This window comes from Labrus mixtus, chromosome 15, assembly GCF_963584025.1.
Source record: "Labrus mixtus chromosome 15, fLabMix1.1, whole genome shotgun sequence".
Classification (NCBI taxonomy): domain Eukaryota; kingdom Metazoa; phylum Chordata; class Actinopteri; order Labriformes; family Labridae; genus Labrus; species Labrus mixtus.
In genome coordinates, this window is record NC_083626.1 from 16,570,897 (window position 1) to 16,590,157 (window position 19,261).

General features: G+C 41.1%; 1 protein-coding gene across 2 annotated transcripts in view; it reads right to left on the minus strand.

Annotated features, from left to right (window-relative positions):
* The window catches only part of LOC132989273 (ERC protein 2-like), a 145,570-nt gene that overhangs the window by 63,554 nt on the left and 62,755 nt on the right, over window positions 1-19,261 (minus strand). The window contains exons 13-15 of one of the 2 annotated variants that reach the window (XM_061056790.1): window positions 16,209-16,302; window positions 9,876-10,028; window positions 6,093-6,253 (exon numbers count right to left, since the gene is read on the minus strand). In XM_061056790.1, coding sequence (XP_060912773.1) covers window positions 6,093-6,253; window positions 9,876-10,028; window positions 16,209-16,302 — 408 coding nt within the window. The remainder of the gene's footprint in view (window positions 1-6,092; window positions 6,254-9,875; window positions 10,029-16,208; window positions 16,303-19,261) is intronic. The other variant, XM_061056791.1, reaches the window with a different exon arrangement.

A 19,261-nucleotide genomic window follows, 5' to 3' on the forward strand; every position in this document is an offset into this window, starting at 1 on the left:
TTTTTTTTTTTTATGGCTGGAGGTCCCACCTCATCAATTGCCCGCTCATGCACACACTTAAATGCTCTCTCACTCACACACACAAACACACATATACACATAAACACACGAGACTTCCAATCAATTAGTCTTGAGATTTAAACAAGCGTTCAAACTCCCGGGTGTTAGTCTCCCTAAGGCCAATCAGATTGTGTTTTCCCGAGCCTTCTACGCCTGCCAAATTATACTAATTAGCTGTGTGTGTTTGTGTACGTGCGTGTCTATGTGTGTTTGCGACTGACACTAATTAGCAAGGCTAGTGCACCTACTTCCTCAGGACCATTTCCTGTGATAGTAATTATTAGGTATGTGTGATAAATTCCAGGCCTTCTTCCAACCATCCAGAGATAGAACAAGAAAAAAACAGAGAAAAAGAAAGGACAGTTTAATACTCAGAGGAAGTTAGAGAGGACGGTGATAAAAGAGAGATGAAGAAAAATAAGAAGAGACAATGAAAGAATGATTTGACTCTAGAGGGGTGAACTGTTTCGCAGCCCACTATGAGAGAAGTTTTCACAAGTAAGATCTTCCAGTTTCTTACCTCCTAAATCTTCTTCTGTGGTCAACAGTTGTCAATCACTGCACTATTGTTGTTATAGTGTGTCATATTCACCTCATCTTCACTATGTCAGTCTTCAGTTAAAGACAAGAAGTTCTTTCTTACTCTGGAAACACTCTTAAATCTCTGTCTATCAGCTTAACTTGACACACACGTACAGACACTTTTCTCACATATTCGACTGATGCCTTTTTCAGTTCATCAACTCCAGCCTTCAGGCTACTTCATCATTGACTTAAGGAGACAGCACTTCTCATGGCCGTTACATGTCTCACAAATCCTTTTCCCTATGACAAGAAGTCAGCAGTTCCTGTAGTGTGCAAAAAAAAAGAGTGTGTGTTTATCTGTGTGAAGGTTTATACGACTCATGTCAGGGGTTACATATTGTACAGGACATACAAGAAGCAATAGGTGTGCCTTAGCTTGCAAAAACCTGTGTGGACATAGAGAATAATAAAATATTAATAATTAAAAAAAAGCCATAATTGATGCTAAAGCAGCCAAACCCTGAAATAAGCGAGCTCAAAAAATGGTGGTTGCAGACTTCAATTCAAGATTATGATATTGTTATGAGTCTGTCATGAACTTACAGTACCGAACAAGAACTCAGAAGCTGGATCTCTATACGATGAAGCCCTCTATTGACCAAAAAAAAAACCTCAAAGGAGGAGGAGGAGAAGGGTGGAGCATGCCTCGGCCCTGACATAATAACACACCTACAGGCCCGACAGCCGACACACATGTTGAAGGTAAACACGCGTGTCAGAGGGCACGGGAGCACAGACAGACATGATGAATGGCCCGAAGTTCCCACGAGGCGACACACATACAAACTTGCTCGTAGAGAGAGGAAGGTGATGTGTGGTCAGCCCCTCCTCATCACTGCAACACAGAGAATCCCATTCACACAGCGCCAAGTAATGTCTCATCATTACTTATCACAACAATGGCACTGTAACACCACACTTGTCTCCATGTGAATACGCGTACATGTGTGCGTGCGCTGTTTTAAACTTTCTGTGTGTACATTTGAATTACATTTTTAAACCATTTAAGTAAAAACAATGTGCTTGGATGAGTGTGTGAGCGCACATGCTGAATATGTGTGTAAAGTGTGTGTCCAGGCCCCTGAGAGAGATCAGTGAGCAGGGACATGACCTTGCCAGTACAGCTGGTCTCTCTGTGTGTTTAGTCGGAGTAACCATGGCAACTACTCTGTGCAGACAGGATGTCTACATCAGGGATTTTAAAAGTCATAGCGTCGCTACTGCTCTAAGCTTCATTATGCCATGGATTACTGTAACTAGCCAACAAACAGACACATGAACACTATTCAGGGACACGATCTAAATTTAGGGCTACAGGATATTATTAATGATATTTCCACTTCCTTTGTCTCAATGTTAAAGCATTAACGGCATACAGGAAAAAACATATTGAGCTTTAAAGATAGTTCATTTATAAATTTAAAAGAGTATGTTTCTGTTCAAATAGTCCACAAGTTGTGAGCAAGGATTGTAGCAAAAGATGCTGTTTTTAGTCCAACACATTTCAAAGGTTGTGGTATAGGGATGCCCCCATAATGTTTTTTTTTTTGCTGCCAATTACGACACTGATCATCATTAAGTGATATCTGCCAATGCACTGCCAATGAGGATTATATTTTGTTTTTTTGGTCGGTCAGTCTTCCCTGCTTAGGATATACTGGGATCTCGTACAAGTGGCAGAGTAAACTGATAAAAAAGACCACAGAAGTCAACATGCTCTCACTTACTTTGTTCAACAGATCAGTTGAAAAACCTCCCAAGTAGCAACGCAACAAGTATCCTACAGTGAGGATAACTGAAATACACAATATGATGATTCATCAATCACATGTGTAAATTAATACAATTATTAACAGACTAAAACAGAGTATTATACCTATTCAATAGGCTAAACAGTGCAAAAAGTCTAATAAATGAAGGCCATAAGTCTCAGAACATTCAATAATCAACTCTTTAAACTTGCTTTAGGACTCCAAAAACTCTTTCCTAGTAACTTGAATGTCTCCGAAGGCACTGATGAGGTCTTATATTCACGAAGCAAGCGGCAAAGTAGATTGTTTAACGTTATTTTGATTGAAAACAAGAGTCCACAAGGTGCCTGCCCAACATCTACAGGAGTGTCACCAGTTAATTCAACACTAGTTAATCTGTGACAGTGGCACAGTGAACAAGGCGGGAGGCGGGACTATACTACACCACACACTCAGTGATTCTCTCAGTCGCAGATATCAGAGTATAAACAACAGGTGATCTGTTTTTGTGATAAGTAACTGAAAGCATTAATTCCAATCTGATTGGCTGATCAATTGGAGCATTCCTAATACATTAGTAAATTACCTTATCAGAAAGTAAAATGAATAAGAAGGCCAAAGAAAAAGCACAATGATTTTGTCTTTCCAACTCAATCTAACATAAACATACCGGTATTTAGATTTTTCACCAAAATTTGACTAAACATGTGTATATCTAAGATAATAATCATCACAGGTAGTGCAGGTGTTGGTTGCTGTATGTTGTGCTTAATTGTTTTATCCTCACCAGTTGCCCCCCCTCTATCTAGCTCCTCGTCCAAACAGACTCCTTCCTCCCACCTCTCACACCTCTAGTCCATCTTCCTCCCCTGTTCTTTTTGCCACCATTGCCTCCATCCTTCTCTTCCTCCATCCATCACCTCCTCTATCAATCACTCACTCTATCAACCCTTTTTTTCATCATTTACAATTTCCCTCCATAACTCTCTGCTACATCTACTCTCCTTTTTTTTACTGGTCCTACTTTAAAATGTCTTTAATCTTTCGATTAGCCGTCATGGACCTACTTTGTCTTTGCTCTGTCTTCATTTTCCTTCACTAGAATGTAAACAGAGATAATATCAGTTGCATCATCAGAGTCTACAGGAGGGTCGTTCTTAAAATAAGCCACCACAGTGTTGTGGTGTGATGCATTTTCCCCCTTAGACTATAGAAACGTGCCAATGTCTACATTTTCAAACAGTCAAAACACTTTAGTTCTCTATTGTGCACCTAGACCCTGTGACCCCCGACTTGTTAAATGACTAGCTCCTCTGAAAGCCATATGTGTCTCTGTGTTACTGTGTGTGTGTGTGTGTGTGTGTGTGTGTGTGTGTGTGTGTGTGTGTGTGTGTGTGTGCACGCGTGAGAATACTGTACAGTTTGGTGGAAACTCAATCTGGTGTGGGGTGACAGAACAGACCCTCACTGCTCCTTATAGATCAAGCATTTAGCCATATATGTGAAAAGGGCAAATATGAAAATGCACTCTCTCTCACTATCCCCCACTCTCCCTTACACACACACACACACACACACACACACACACACACACACACACACACACACACACACACACACACACACACGTGAAAGCACGCACACACCTTATACAAGCTAGGAGACCCAGCATGCAATGAGAGGATATTGAAAATGATTTTTCCCCCTCTTGTCTCTTTCATTAACAGTGTTGAAAAGCCAAGAGTCTGGTCTCTCTCTCTCTCTCCCTTTTATACACACACACACACACACACACACACACACACACACATACACACATGTAAAAAAAATACACACAGAGAGCTCTCAAGTTCACTGGGGAACGTGCCTCACATGGTTTGCTTCAGCTGGTCTTCTTGACAAATGCCACATTACAGCGGAGAAAAGGAGAAACTTGGCATTCAATCAAACTTCTCTCATGATTTCTAAGATTTGAAATACTTCAGTTTGTGTAGCCCCTCCACTCCATCCTCCCCTCCCTCTCATTCTTTCTCTATCTTTTTATTTGCTTTCACTCTACCTCAGTCCCCCCCCCCCCCCTCTCTCTTGTTACCTCTCTTCCTCTGCCTTATCTTTCCTGCTTAGTTTTCCCCTGAACTAACTTGGACCAGAGTTCTGATGTTGGAGTACGACCCCCTTTTAAAAACAAGAAAGCCAACGTTTGTGTGAGTATGTGCATATCTGGAGACATGACTGATTATATGTGAGTTCCACAATGGTTGTGTGTATGTTCTGCATGCATATCTTTGTGGCTTGTTCAGATGTAAGTCAAGTCTCACGGAGCTTCGCCCCTTGCAATTCAACAGTCCTTTAATCCTCATCATCAGTGACCCCAAACCCCAAACCCCCTGCCTCGGACGTGTTCACAGACACACACAAAATCTGATGCAAAAGGACCCCACACACAAACATACGCACACATGTTCACACACTCATGGCCCCTGTGCCCCCTCCATTAGCGATTACCAGCCGAGACTTGCATTCAACATAAAAGCTAAGAATCCCATGTACTGTGTTGTTGTTGTACTGTAAGTTTGCTAATTTCATCAACATACATAGAAGTGCAGATTGTTCACGACTAAACAACTCTAGGATTGGTCATAATGTTTGGATGGTTGAAATGAGAACAGTCAAGAAAGATGGTTTGTATCACGAGTGCTTTTGCGGTCAGATCCCTGCGCAAACTTTGCACTCACACATACTATAGGCTGAAACAAACGCAAGCGCACATTCTTTAAGATCTTGTGTGATCAGTGGATCTTGTGAGGCATAATGGATTTTTCTTTTTTAAGTTGTGTTTATAATACATATGTGCCAGCCTTCCCTTTTGTACTGTGCTGGCTGGCTGACATTAAAGGCATTTCTCCGCAGCACATGACAAGCAGATATGTGGCTCCCTCAATCAGAGCGCTCAAAGCAAACACACATGTAGCCGCTCCACTGACAGATCACTAAGCTCACTTACACATTCAGACAAACTCGCTGACACACACTCACACATGGAAATGCAGCCGGTAATACACCCTTTTTCTTGGGGTTTCCTAACTCTCTCTATCGCTTACAGGCAAACGAACGAATAAAACAGCTGCACAGATATTTGTCCGACCTACTCCTTTTAACTGACTGCACCACCTGAACTCAATAAATGTAACTTCATAAGGCAGCCATGAAGGATGGCTGATCCCGCTTCAAACAAACCTCAGCTCTGGTATCTACGTATATAACATTTATGCAGACATGCACATGTGAACAGGTGAGCAGGTAAATGCAGGTTACTGCTGCAGCAATGGTGCTGCTGGGCAGGGTAGTGAAAAAGCACCCAATGAAAAGCTGAGCCAATCATTGCAATGTTTATAAAAATCCACGATCATAAACTTATACGGGCTGGCTGTTGAGTCACTACCACAAACACTTGTGGTTTGTTTTTCCTGACAGTTTGTCTTAATGTGATGCCAGCAACAGTTGCCCTGCAGTTCACAACAAGTAAATACAGTTTAATGTATTCTTAATGGTAAGATAGCTATGCTGAAGTGTCTCTTTTACTGATTAGAAAAATGCAATTAAATGATTGGACGGGAAAAAAAGCTTACGGCTGAATAGTTTGAGATCGTTAAATAGATATAATTACTTTGTAGAAAAACAGAGTATGACACTCACTTCATCTCCAGAATCTCCTCCAGCTGCTTGCGTCTCTCCTGGCGTAGACTATTAAGGTGTCCGTCTCTTTCATGCAAGGACTGCTGAGTGGAGGACAGGTGCAGTTTGGTGGTGTCGAGCTCTTGGCGGGTCTTCTCCAAAGCCCCCATCAGTTCCTCCAACTATTTAAAGAGAGACGCATGCAGATAGGTTTAAAAGGTATACAAACATACCAGGGAATTCACCAAGGATAGGGTTATTTTGATCATGATAAATAAATTCAATAAACAAGGTCTGCTGTATGTCTATGAATGCACAGTCACGCATACACATGGATATGTTTTAGTAATCAGGTAAACATTTATTGACAGTATTTTTTCCCCTTTTTTAACAGTTGTGTGTAAAAATTTGAGAATAAACTGAAATGACTGCCTAAACATTCAAACAAATTGATATTAGCCTCCAGATGCAGGTGAAAATGGAAACACTGGTTCCTTCTCTCTCCCTCCACTTATTGTATCTCTCTCTAAAAAGTGTGGCCCTACTTTAGAGCAGGTGAGAGGAAAGCTCAAACCCTGACCTACATCCTCTTCCACAACACAAGTATGCCCTCCAGTCATGCAGGCCTGTGTGTCCTACTTGATCTGTTGTTTGACAGACAGGATGTGACCTCAGGGCGTCTTTATCCAGAATCAGGAAGTGTGCAATCATCGAACAACAAGTGCTTTACAAAAGGATGCAGTGCTAGGTAGTCCAGCTTGAATGGTGTAAATGGTAGGAAATGAGGACGTTTATTTATCTTTGTTTTATTCTGATGATTGGCAGGTTTGTGATATGAGATATTCAACTAATAGATACTGAAGGGTTGGATCTAAAATGAACAAAGGGAAAGAAAGAGAGGGAGAAGCTAAAAAAAAAAGAGAGATAGAAAAAGAGAGCAACAGGGGAAGCACTCCATGGGGTAGAACAGGAAAAAAAGAATGGGCCTCTTTTATGAAGAGGCCAAATCGTTCACACATTTTCAGGACAATCTGCATCTCCACTGGTTTTCTAGGTGTGTTCCACAGATGTCAGATAAAGCGCTGCTCACTGACTGGTCATGAATATCACATAAAGTAAGAGAGAAGAAAGAGGGAAAGCAAAGCAAGTCGGGAATACAGAAACTCTAAATGGTGGGAAAGGGGCAAACCTAAAGTCATAATTTCCAAGAACTGTTACAAAGCATTGTTGAAAAGCTAAACTCTGTGTCCCTGCCAAAAACAACATGACCTCAGTGGTATCATGGAGTTAATACACCCAATATCAACAAGACATCCAAATGTCCAAAATAAAAAAAAAAGTTGTATTTTTGATGTCTTCCTTTAGGCTTAAAAGAATCCAAGAGTCTTTTCATCTTGAAAGCCAAGGTTCACGCACACACAACTCCATTTACACCCACCACATGTCTATCAAACGTCATGCGCCAACTGGCTCCCTCCCAGTCCCCCATTAGTCCACCGCCCAGGCTAGCCCTCACTTCACAATCACATCATTAATAAGGAATACAATGCATTTTAGTGAAATTAGGGACTTAATCAGCTTAACAGCGAGCCTGTGCGTGCTAATTTAGCTCAACTTCAAGGCAAAGCCCCCCAGCCAGGCTAAAGCTCGCTGAGACTGGCCCAAAGCCCCTTTAGTTGTTAAGCTGATTGGGGCTCAGAGGTAAGGGCCAAATCCCTCTTGTCCGTTTGCGTCGGTGTTGCTGGTTCAAAGGCCTAGTTCAAACGCCACTGAGGAGGAGAGAGGGAGAGAGGGTGTAACAGAAACAGAGAGAAGGGAGAGAGAGGGTGGAGATAATGAGGCGAGACAACTTAAGAAGGCAGATGGGAGAGAACGAGGCTCAGGGACAGCGGATGAACAGCAGGAACGACCGCAGGAGAAAGTCAAGATAGACTGAGGGAAGCAAAGACGCAGTGGGAGACTTAGAGAGCTGGGGTGTGAAGAAAAGTGACCCATGGCATTACCTATGCTCCATTTCAGCAGGTCAGGTTAATGGAAGACTTTCAGCGTATTACACATCATGAGACTGATTACACTGGGACAGAGGGGAGAAGAAAGGGGAAAATCAAGGAAAGAGTTAGGGAAGGGGGGTGGGGGGCAAAATGTGAGAATGTGAGTCTGGCAGGGTGCTATGAAACTGTGCCAGGGTCAGGTGATGAGGTTTCAGAAGGACCTGTTCCTCTCTTTACACTCTTAACACCTCTCTCTCCACACACACACACACACACACACACACACACACACTATTTTTTTTCTCCTGAGTGTGAGGTAAGGACTGACGATGGCGTAACTGTATGTTAATGGTAGGTTGACTCCCTGACTTTTTGTGTGTTGACGTCATGCTGGCATGTGAAGTTCAGACAGTTTACAACACATAGCAATTAGCATCACTGACTGAGTAGCTTCAGTGCCAGGTGTCGATTGTAACCTGCAACTCTACTCCAGTTCAATATGTGTCAAGCACAGTCGCCAATATGACTGTATGCTGGCTCGTTATGTTCTCAATGTGTAAGGGTATATTGACTGAAAATGAAAACATGTAGAGTATTGCTTTTAGGGATAAGGAGTCTTAACATGTCACAAGATGGGAGAGGATTTCCGTGACAATTTTGGCTACACATCGGTAAACTTAGGTCAACGCTGAATCATCCATCTCCATGCGTGCGAAAAAATCCCACAGACATAAATATCTTCTCTTTTTTTGGACTTCTAACTGAATCAGAATATTGTTTGATAAACACAGTATCCATGCTGACCGTAAGTCGAGCGTGTAAAGAACAGAAACAGCAAAGAAAGGGAAAAAACAAGCCACAGTTAGCATTGGCTCTCACTGAATTTTCTAAACTCAGATTGACCTTCTCTCACTTCCCCCCTTCTGCCCACCAATCTCTTCATCTTCTAAGTTCTCCTCTATCAGTTTTAAGGCTTCTCAATGTATGTGTGAGTGTGTGTGTGTGTGTGTGTGTGTGTGTGTGTGTGTGTGTGTGTGTGTGTGTGTGTGTGTCTGATTTGAGGAAATACAGCCGCCATTCTGCCTCAAAATGTTAATTCTTGTTTTAACCGCAGATTGCTCTCACATTACTAGTGGCACTCATAAGTAATGCAAGGTCATTCTCATTCAAATGCACGCTCACTCCGGGAGGAAACACTCTCCCTCGGCCTGTTTCTCTTTCCCACCACAGACACACCTACGCTCTCACACATATAGAAACGCACACATGTGTGCTTTTTTTGGACCCACTTAAAGATGTAAGCAGCTGGCAGTCAGACAGAGGGATAGATAGCAGCACATGCCGAGTGAAAGGACAGCCTGTATACAGCAGGAATACAAGTCTAAATATATTTGAATGAATTCTGATTGTATGCACAAAAACTGACAGTATGTACAACATTCGCTCATAGAAAGGAGGATGCTCGAATTCTGCTTCAGTTTTGTCTAGGGGAAAAAAAAAGACTATTTTGGGAGTAAAATAAATGAAGAAGAAAATAGAATAATAGTTATCCATTTTGTTATAATGGTATTTGTTGGTTAAGAGCTACATATTAAGTTATTAGGGATCTTATTAACCACAGTTTGCTAGCAGTTACACTTTTGGCCACATGGGAGTGCAGTTAAGATCTCAATAATTTGGCACTGGTCCTTCTTGTCCCTAGGTGAGCTGTTACCTGCGCTCCTTTAAAAGCTTGTGTAAGGATGTGTGACATTATGTGCGGGTGTATGAGTGTGTTTTGGTCTTCCATCAGTAGGTGGAACACTTAGTAAACCTGTCTCTGCGCCTGAACACGGTCAGCCTCCTCCTGCGCCCAGAGAGCCTCCCTATGTGCCGAGGTGTTCATGCTCTCCCTCAGTGCCTTCTCCAGCTCCCTGATCCGCTCCGCTGTGTCCCGCATGGCGTCCTGGGAAGCTGATAGAGTAGGCTGAGCAGCGAAAGGAGTTCACAGGAGGAGACGGAGGTTTGGAAGCAAAGTAGCAAAAGCCGGGGACAAAGTATTTTTTCTTTGAGTATAGTTTGTTTTTAAAACTTCATCATCATTTGTTTTTGCACTAAGATATCAATGAATCTGCAAAACAGAATGTGTCAGTCTTTTTGTTTAAAGCCAATGTAAAATAGAAACAAATGAAAGACTTGAGGAAGTTAAAAGCTGTGATGAAAGAACAACACTTCTATTAGAAAAAAAAGGAGACACAGAAAAAGCAAAAGAGAGCGATAAGTGATGGATAGAGGTTTTGTAAGTGCTATGAACTTTTCCTTCATCTATAAAGAGTGTGTGCATGTGTGAGTGTGTGAGCCTGGTGTAGACTGTGTGTGTTTGCATGCTCAGTTTGTGTGTGGCCTCTCTGACACCTATGGTGAGCGGGGGAAAAGGATCCCTCTCCACACTGGGTGATGGAACTGCGAAAGAAAACACTGCGCAGAAATAATAAACCCCCGACTCGTCCTTTCATTTAAAGAAAAAATACTTTCTCTTCTTCTCCTCAAAAGTTGACTTGGCTTTAAGTTCACACGTTCACACTTTTTATGGAAGCAATGTGAAGCCTTGGAGACTAACTGGACAGAGTGTTCAGTTACACTTGTTGCTAAACACAAAATAAAGAGGTGTCAAACGGATTCTCATCAAGTCCATGCAAGCAAAATACAAAATATTGTTCGTATGAAAATAGGTAAATATTATGGCTGACATAAACGACTAATCATGAAACATAATGTCAATACAGCCACAGTTAATCAAACCTTACATCAAGAGAGGAAGCAACACTTAGCCCACAATAACAACTGTTCACTGAATGCATTGTAGAGCAGTTCCTGGTCATCTAAACCAAATTGTAGAAAGGCAAGCTGAGTGTTTTGAGAATGAATCAATCAAGCAAATGACGAAGACAGGGTGCACCTATTAAGATGCCAGAAGGTGTGCTTAAGCCTCAGACATTGTGAACGGCAATGAGAATGCTTAGGATACTCTCTAGAGTGCGACACAGAAAAACTGGTAAACAAAAGTTTATTTTTTTATTTTTATTATTGTGAAATGATGATGTTTCACTTCATCTCAGAAAATGACCATAACCTTTCAATTAATAGCCCAAGCTTCTATTTACTTCAGTCTATGAAATTACACTGCCTGTATTTGGGACAGGAGTCAATAAGAGACTGGCCTTTAATTATTTTCAAACAAAACTTGTGCACAGCAAACAAGGCAAAGACTATAAAATTGTAAATTTCAAATCACAATTTCGCCTTGCATTTTAAGACAGCCAATCTATGCCAACTTCCATCAATGTGGGGGAGAGAGGGAGAGACCTCTGTTAATTATCACTGAGTGCTGGTAAATGGACTTAAGCATGTTTAGTGCTTTTCTAGTCTTCTTCACACACACCCATTCACACAGTGATGACAGAGGCTGTTATTTAAAGTGACCATCAGAAATAACTAATCCCATTCATACACATTTACACATCACCAACAAAGCAGCGTGAGCAACTTGGGATAATAGTCTTGCCAAGGACACATCGGAAATGTGGCTGCTGGAGCTGGGGTTCAAACCCGACCTTCTCGTTAAGTGACTACCGATTCTACTAACTGAGCCACACCGCTGGCCTATTAGTGCTTGAAGCAGATGTTACAGCGTTAAAATGTTGTCCCTCCTGTCACTCACTCAGGTTTAAACTTCTTTAGTCTTTATGTAGATCATCATGCAGGAGACTTTGAGAGGCCGTGCTCACATTCTGTAGCTGCACAAGGTCATATGAATCTACTGTAAACTTCTTTCTTCTCAGACGTTGAAGTTCATTTTCATTTTGTTCTCCTTATTTTGATCCACAAAATATTTTGACACTAAATGCATAGGGCCCTCTAATTGAGACCTGCATGTATATGTGGAAACATGAGGCAACACCTGGCTAGACTTAAATTGGGATGGGCTTTTATTTGAAGTTATATATATATCAGGTCTATACCACAAAACATCTTGTAAGAATAGTGGAAACATCCAAACCACTGTATGAATTAAGGTGTTCCCATGTTCTGCAAAATACAACATCTCAGCAGTATAACCTTCATGTCACATAGTCCAGTGAGTATGACCGTTTGCTAATGTGTTTTAGAAGGAACTGTAATACTATTTCTAGCACAGAAAGTTAGCATTTTGTAAAGGTGTGTGTTATATTTGTCAGTGATAGATGCATTGGACTAGTGTCATATTATCACTCTCTCTGAGAGCACTCACAGGAGGTACAATTTTTGAATTGTAAAAAATGAGCTCCAGGCTAAGCAGTGCCACAGCAAACACATGGCAAATCTATTGTGAGCTCATGCGAGGATATGCAAAATGCATGGAAAACTTTCGGAGACACTGCCAGAAACATGCAAGGAATGCATATGGATGGCTTTTTAACTGCTGCTAATAAATATTCAAAAGTGAACATCGGTCCTGGGTTCATACCAGTATCATACACACACTCAATGAGGTGGAAAATGACATCACTCCACCTCAAAGATTGATGTCCAAATTCACAGCTAATATCAAATGTATTGGCTCAATCATAAAAAATAATATTTATGACAGAAAACAGACTTATTCAGTGATACTGGCTTAAACTGAAGCAGTATGATTATTCCTGAGTGTGATGAAAAACATTTTGAGGCCAGCCAAATCACAAGTGGATACTTGTGGATCTTCACGTCAGCATGACACAGCTGGAGGTGAGCGACCAACACCCACACACACACATACAGAGGCAGGCTGTGTGTGTCAGCAGACCAAAGTTGTAATTGGATGTGACAGACAGCCAGTAATTCGATGCACCAGAATCAACAAGTTCTTGTCCTGCCCCGCCCGGTAGACAGAAACATTCACATTCACATGCACACACACACACTCACGGACACCCTGCTGTGAAGAGGCTGCCACGGCTGGACCCCCTGTTCTGTCGAATAGTGCTACCCATCGAGATGTGCTACCATGCGGCTCTGTGCAGTACAGGGAGCATTATTTGTTAGAGGCTTTTATTGTCTATAAAAATATGCTTCCTGTTTCCTTAATGTGCAAATGCAGTGTTATCTTTTATAGTGATTCTGTACTGGGAGCATTATTTGATAGGGGATAATTGTCCATTGATAAATGCTTCCCCTGAAATCTTAAAACGTGCTCCCTTTACTCTGACAATGCATACGGAGTGAGTAGTAATTTAATATATACATGTAGCTATTTGTTCTGGTAGCATTATTTCATAAGGGAGATGGATAGCCTCTGCTATCGTTTTGCGCTATGGAAGCATTTTTCAACAAGGCAGCTCATCTCAACAGAACACCCCCAAGTGTAAGTCACCCAGCAAGCTGTGTCTGCCTCTGCGTGTGCGTGTGTGTACACATGTGCCCCATATATGTGTGTGACTCTCTCTGTCTGTGCATATCAGTGTGTGATGTAAGTCTTATTAGTAACAAGAGAATATTGCTGGCTGTTAAAAACATAAGAAATGGGGAAAAAAAAGGCAAAGGAGATAGAGAGAGTGGGGTGGAAAAGAAAGATAATTGCCTCTGCACCACCAATCATCACCTTATACTCTTGGGAAGGGCCATTATGGAGTCTGGCCCTTTTTGGTTTGATGGAGGGATTATAATCAGTTAAATAAACGAGCAGAGAGTGAGAGAATGCATATTTCCAGCTGCTATGTACCTATGATCCTTAACTTCACACAGGCACACACACACACACGCACACACACACACACACACACACACACACACACACACACACACACACACACACACACACACACACACACACAGGCATACAAACCACTTACCCGCATAGGCAGACAGGCAGACTGGAGCATCTGTCTCTGTCAGAAAAGTCAAGTGTGCAGCATTTACCACTTTCTGTTCTGTTTCATGATCTAAAAATGTTTAAGTATGTGTGCTTAGGCAGGAGTTTCATGTACACTTCATTCAAGTGTCCAGACGGATGGAACAAGCTACGGCCCAGCTCAGGCTACAGTTTTGAAAAACATAACCAATTGAAAAACTCTTTCCATCACATAAATATGGAGAAAACTGATGTACAGTGTTCTGTCATCACGAACACCTCCAGACTACAGGATATAAAATGAATGTGGCGTCACTCACCACCGGATATCATTTCATGTTAATAATGTTTGCAACAGGGAGCAGCGAACCACCCTATGTGATCTCTAATGATCCCACATAATATCAGGGAGCGGCAGATATAAAGGAAACACATTCAGGAAGGAACCTGCTGTGCTAACACTCTGCAGTGAGAGAAAAAAATGCAAACAGAAGGCTTAACAAATCTGGATGAGCAAACAGTTGGGGGGGGGGGGGGGGGGGGGAGTATGGAGTGTTGCTAACAGATAAAAGAGCAAAAAAGGCCAGTGCAAAGGCTTGAAGTGAACATTTCCGATGTGTGTTTTCTCTGTGTTTGTGAAGTGCAGCGTGCCGCGATGGAGACGATGGAGCGAAGAGATGCTATCATCTTTTCCCACATAAACTCTCCTGGAAAGACGGGGCGAGGGAGCAATGAAGGAAGGCCCTGTTTGTTTGTGTTTACCCTCGGAGCGTGGTGCGTTCCTGATGGAACCAGAGATAAATGGAGGGAGCAGAGAGGGAGCAAAGGAAAAGAGGGAGCGAGATAGAGGTTACAACTAAACCTGGCTGCTAAATAAACACAATGTACGGAATGCATTCTGTATATAACATCCAAGTCGATAGATTTTGAGCTGTAGTTAAATCATGACTTTACTTTTATGTGGTCTTACTTCTACATGTTGTACTGTATATATATGCAAAGAATATACCAGTGTTAAATACTTTCCTCATCATATAACATTTTGTACAGGTGCACTTAAAACAGATAGAACATTCTGCATTATAATCTAACTCAAAGCATTTTGCAATTATCCAAACCGTTTGCAAATACTGTAGGTATTCAAATTAATAAAATAGTCATTTTCAAAATAGTCATAAATTAAGTTTAAAAGTTAATCCAAAGGCAATTTTGGATCTTAATGCTTCATTAATGTGTCTGAATTTCACACAAAATAAGTTTTGAGACAAACTTTGTTCCAGTCTGACTCAAAGTTTACTCACTCTTCCATTTTTAGAAACATAGCACGTGATAGCTGATAACACGATTCTGCAATCCTGCAAATTTTATGTATAATTTTGTTATAATAATATGACATGCTGAGGATTAGAGTGTGCTGATTGTTCTTTGTATACTATCTATCACACATCTGAGTAAACATTCCTGTTTAAGTAAGAAAGGTACAAAGACACTTCTGGGCAACTCTCTGGACTTAAGGCAGTACACATCTGAAGATGGCAGTTATTTAGAAGCACAAGCTCTTTATCTAGTATTACTATTCTGACATTAATGGTGCTGGTTTTTTTTATCCATGAAGAACTGCACAACATTTATTCTTAGTACCATTATATCAGTTAGGGTAGGTAAGACAACATCCTTACTGTTTTAATTGCTTTTCTGTGGTAAGTGAAAAACATTATTTTGTATTGTTAAACTTGTTTTATATTAACAGATTTCACATCTACACACGGATTGAAGATGTGTTCACTCAAGGAATTGTGTCCTCTCTGTCTAAGAGAGAAATACCATCGTGTTCAACTCTTTCATTGTATAGCGAGAACAGATCCTGTTTTTTGTGTTCATGTTGACTAAAAGGGATAAATAAATACACATACAGAACACTTTCATTCCACTGTAATGCATCAGGTAAATGGAAAGTCAGAGGGGCAATCACTCAAGCTCTTGCTTGACTTTACTCACTCCTTGACAATTCCCTTCAGAGCCACTTTGCCACTGCTGCAGGCTGGCATATGGATCTGATTTCAGCCGGACTAATTGATTGTCTCTTCCAATGAATCTGGGATACACTGAGGGAGGGCAAGAGGCATGAGAGGCTGGGAGGGGGCTCTATGATCAGGCGAGCAGAACTGTACACAGCAGGAGTAAGAGAACGCAGTGATAGAAGAGAAATGGAAAAAGGTAAGTACTATTAGAGAGTATCTGTATGAGCCATACTGCCCTCTGATGAAGAGCTTAACTAGAGGAAACAAGGCAACTGACCTGTGACAAAGAGTGTGGATGTCCATCAATCATTACGTCTTTCCTCATCTCGCCCGGCACTATTTGCTTCTGGACGTTCGGAGACCTGATTTGCCTTCAGATGGAGAAAGAAGAACAAAGGAAGAGATGCTGAATCAATAAATAAATGTTAACCAAGCTTTAAAATAATGGAAAACAAAATGTTTGGTTTTTGAAACAATATGACGTGGTGTATATCCTACATGCATAAAATACTTTCACACGCCTTGTACTCAATATACAAAGCCCCTGTTTCACTTTGAATACAGTTTTCATACTTTTGTCTACACTGTTAGGTTATATTGAGGTGGTATTTGTTGTAGAGTGTTTATTATCAATACAATACTGACATCCAAAATGTAAAATGTTTAAACACGATGTGTTTTTACTATTTGTCTTGATTTTCAAAGTTAAACGAGGGCTGCATATTGCATCATACAGGTATATTGAAGGGTTTAGTGTGTTCGATTAAAAGAAAGAAGCATTGTGCGTATGTCTAGTCTTAGTAACAAGACAGACTGGGACAAGACAGGACTTGACCGATGGAGGTGAGGCACAACTCTGTAAATCTTTCAACAACCAAACACACAAACACAAACGCCGACAGGAAATGCAAGCTCATGCACCCACACAAACACGCACTGTCAAAAATAGATGTGTGCAAAGAGGTAGACAGGATGACACAAACACACACACACACACACAAAGGGCTTGTGTTTATAGAAAAATACATTTTGGCAAGTTTAAAGACACTGCCAGAAAACACGCTCGCACACAGGATAATAAATCTGCTGTCGTGTACATTTTTGAGATGCTGATTACAGAGCTGAACCCTCTATTAACCAACCAGGTTGGCTGTGTATTTACCTCCACAGTTAAACCAGTTTCTTGTTTTTTACCGAATCACCTAGCCACAGAAGTATGGCGCAAACTCAGATAAACACAAAGCCACACACACAAATGTAAAAAAAGAAAAAACATAAACGAGCACTGAAACACATACAAACGCTCACTCCATGAACTCTCTCGCAGAAAGACATGCATCCGCAAACCGAGGCACCATACAACAGACACAGCTGCACTTGTACACAATCTCTATTTTCTCACAAACACTCTCAAAATAGAATCAAAGCACCCTCTTTGCACGCCGGGTTTGGCCTTCACACAAAAAAAAAAGGCATAGAAGGTACCAGAAAGCTGACAGTGACAAATTAGCGCTTAAGAGAACCCTCCAACACTGTAAACAGGCTGTGACCGAGCAGCTGCTAAAACGCACCACATTATTATTCCATATCCACGCCGGTGTGTTTACTCAGGGTAAAACCTACAAGCTGCCCTCACATATGAGCAAATATTTGCTGTCACAGCCTTGAGAATGGTGTGTGTGTGTGTGTGTGTGTGTCCGCTTTTACGAGTGATTTTGGTGTGCAATTAATGTGAAATAAACCTAACATTCAAGAAGATGAATAAATTGACTACACACTTATACCGTCCCACACACACACTAGAGTAGTTTAAAACCCTTGGAGGATATTTTTGTTATAGTTAGAGAAAACAGAGCGGTAAAGGAGTACTTCATATCAAATTTATATCTCATATCCTGACCCCTTATGAAAACACACACACACACACACACACACACACACAAAGTGATGGTCCATTTATTACGCCTGTCGTTTCATGTACCTGACTTATTCCTGTTTTATGACTGTGCTGTTGATTTTAAAAGTTTTCTTTATCTTTTTTACGAGTGGGATTTGAAAAGTGCTGCATAAATAAAGATTATCGCTTGTTTCTGTTAACATTATGATTGAAATAAAGGTACACATGCACGCATACTTTCACAGCGAGGAGGAGAATCAGTTTATAGTGAGATCTTTGATGTTTGTGTGTGTGTGTGTGTGTGTGTGTTTTTATATGCTCAGAGGCATGTCTGTGGAGAACAAACTTGCCATGAGGGCCATATCAGCTATCACATACAGCCGCTACTGGCACAGGTGTATAAACCATCAGACGCGCTGGTCCCCTCTGATAGCTGATACACCCCCATCGACCCATCAGTGCAAAATGAAGTAAGTGTTTTGACCAATGTGAAGGCAAATGAGGGCATGCAGAGTGTGAATAAGGAGCAGATGGGCTGGGCTGCATATGAGTGGAAAATGTGAAGGAGAAATGTGATTTGTTGATTGCTGAAATGAGTGAATTCATGGGGGGAAATTGTATTTTATTGGCGTGACATTTCTGAGAAAGATTAAGTGAGAGGGAGAGCGCTATGCATGAATCCAGCCATTTCCTAAACCAAGCGTAATAAGTAATTCTTCACATTTCCTTGTGCTTTTTTTTTCACCTGGAGCACTCCAAATATTCACCTTCCAACATAAGCAGCTCCGCTTTATTTCTGGCCGTCAAAGCAAAGCTCTGCTCTCTATTTCTATATTATATAATTTCCTCTTTATCTCTTCAACACTATGTTAGTGCTGCAGGTGCAACTCCTTTTTTTAATTATGTTGCACCAAATACAACAAAAGTCATCTCATGACACTTAACAATACGCAGCTCGAGGGTGTACATTCTTTTATTATTCAGAGAGATTTAATACCTAACACATTGCTACAGTGGAAAAGTAAAACTTCAGCAGTGCCAGATTCATTGGTGAACCGTATCTGCCCAGACCGGAATATCTCAACACTGAGTAGAAGAAGTTGACCAGTCTGTTTCAATGCTAAAGACACCTGTGAATACACAGAAAAGGCATTTTCATAAAGAAATCTTATACACAGAGACTTTAGAGGTAATCTGTGTATTGGCGTGTAATCGTACAGATGTTCTGTTTTCAAAGACTGATGCTCTCAACATCTGGTGTTTGATTATAATCATAGGAATAAGGCCAACAATGATTGGTCTGTGTTTACTTCTTGGTTTGTGAGTGTGTGAATATTTATCATCCAACGCTGTGGGATTTTTATCCACTGACCGACCATTACCAACTCAACTACCAACATGCATTTCCCTCAGTTTCACCCTAAGCACACATA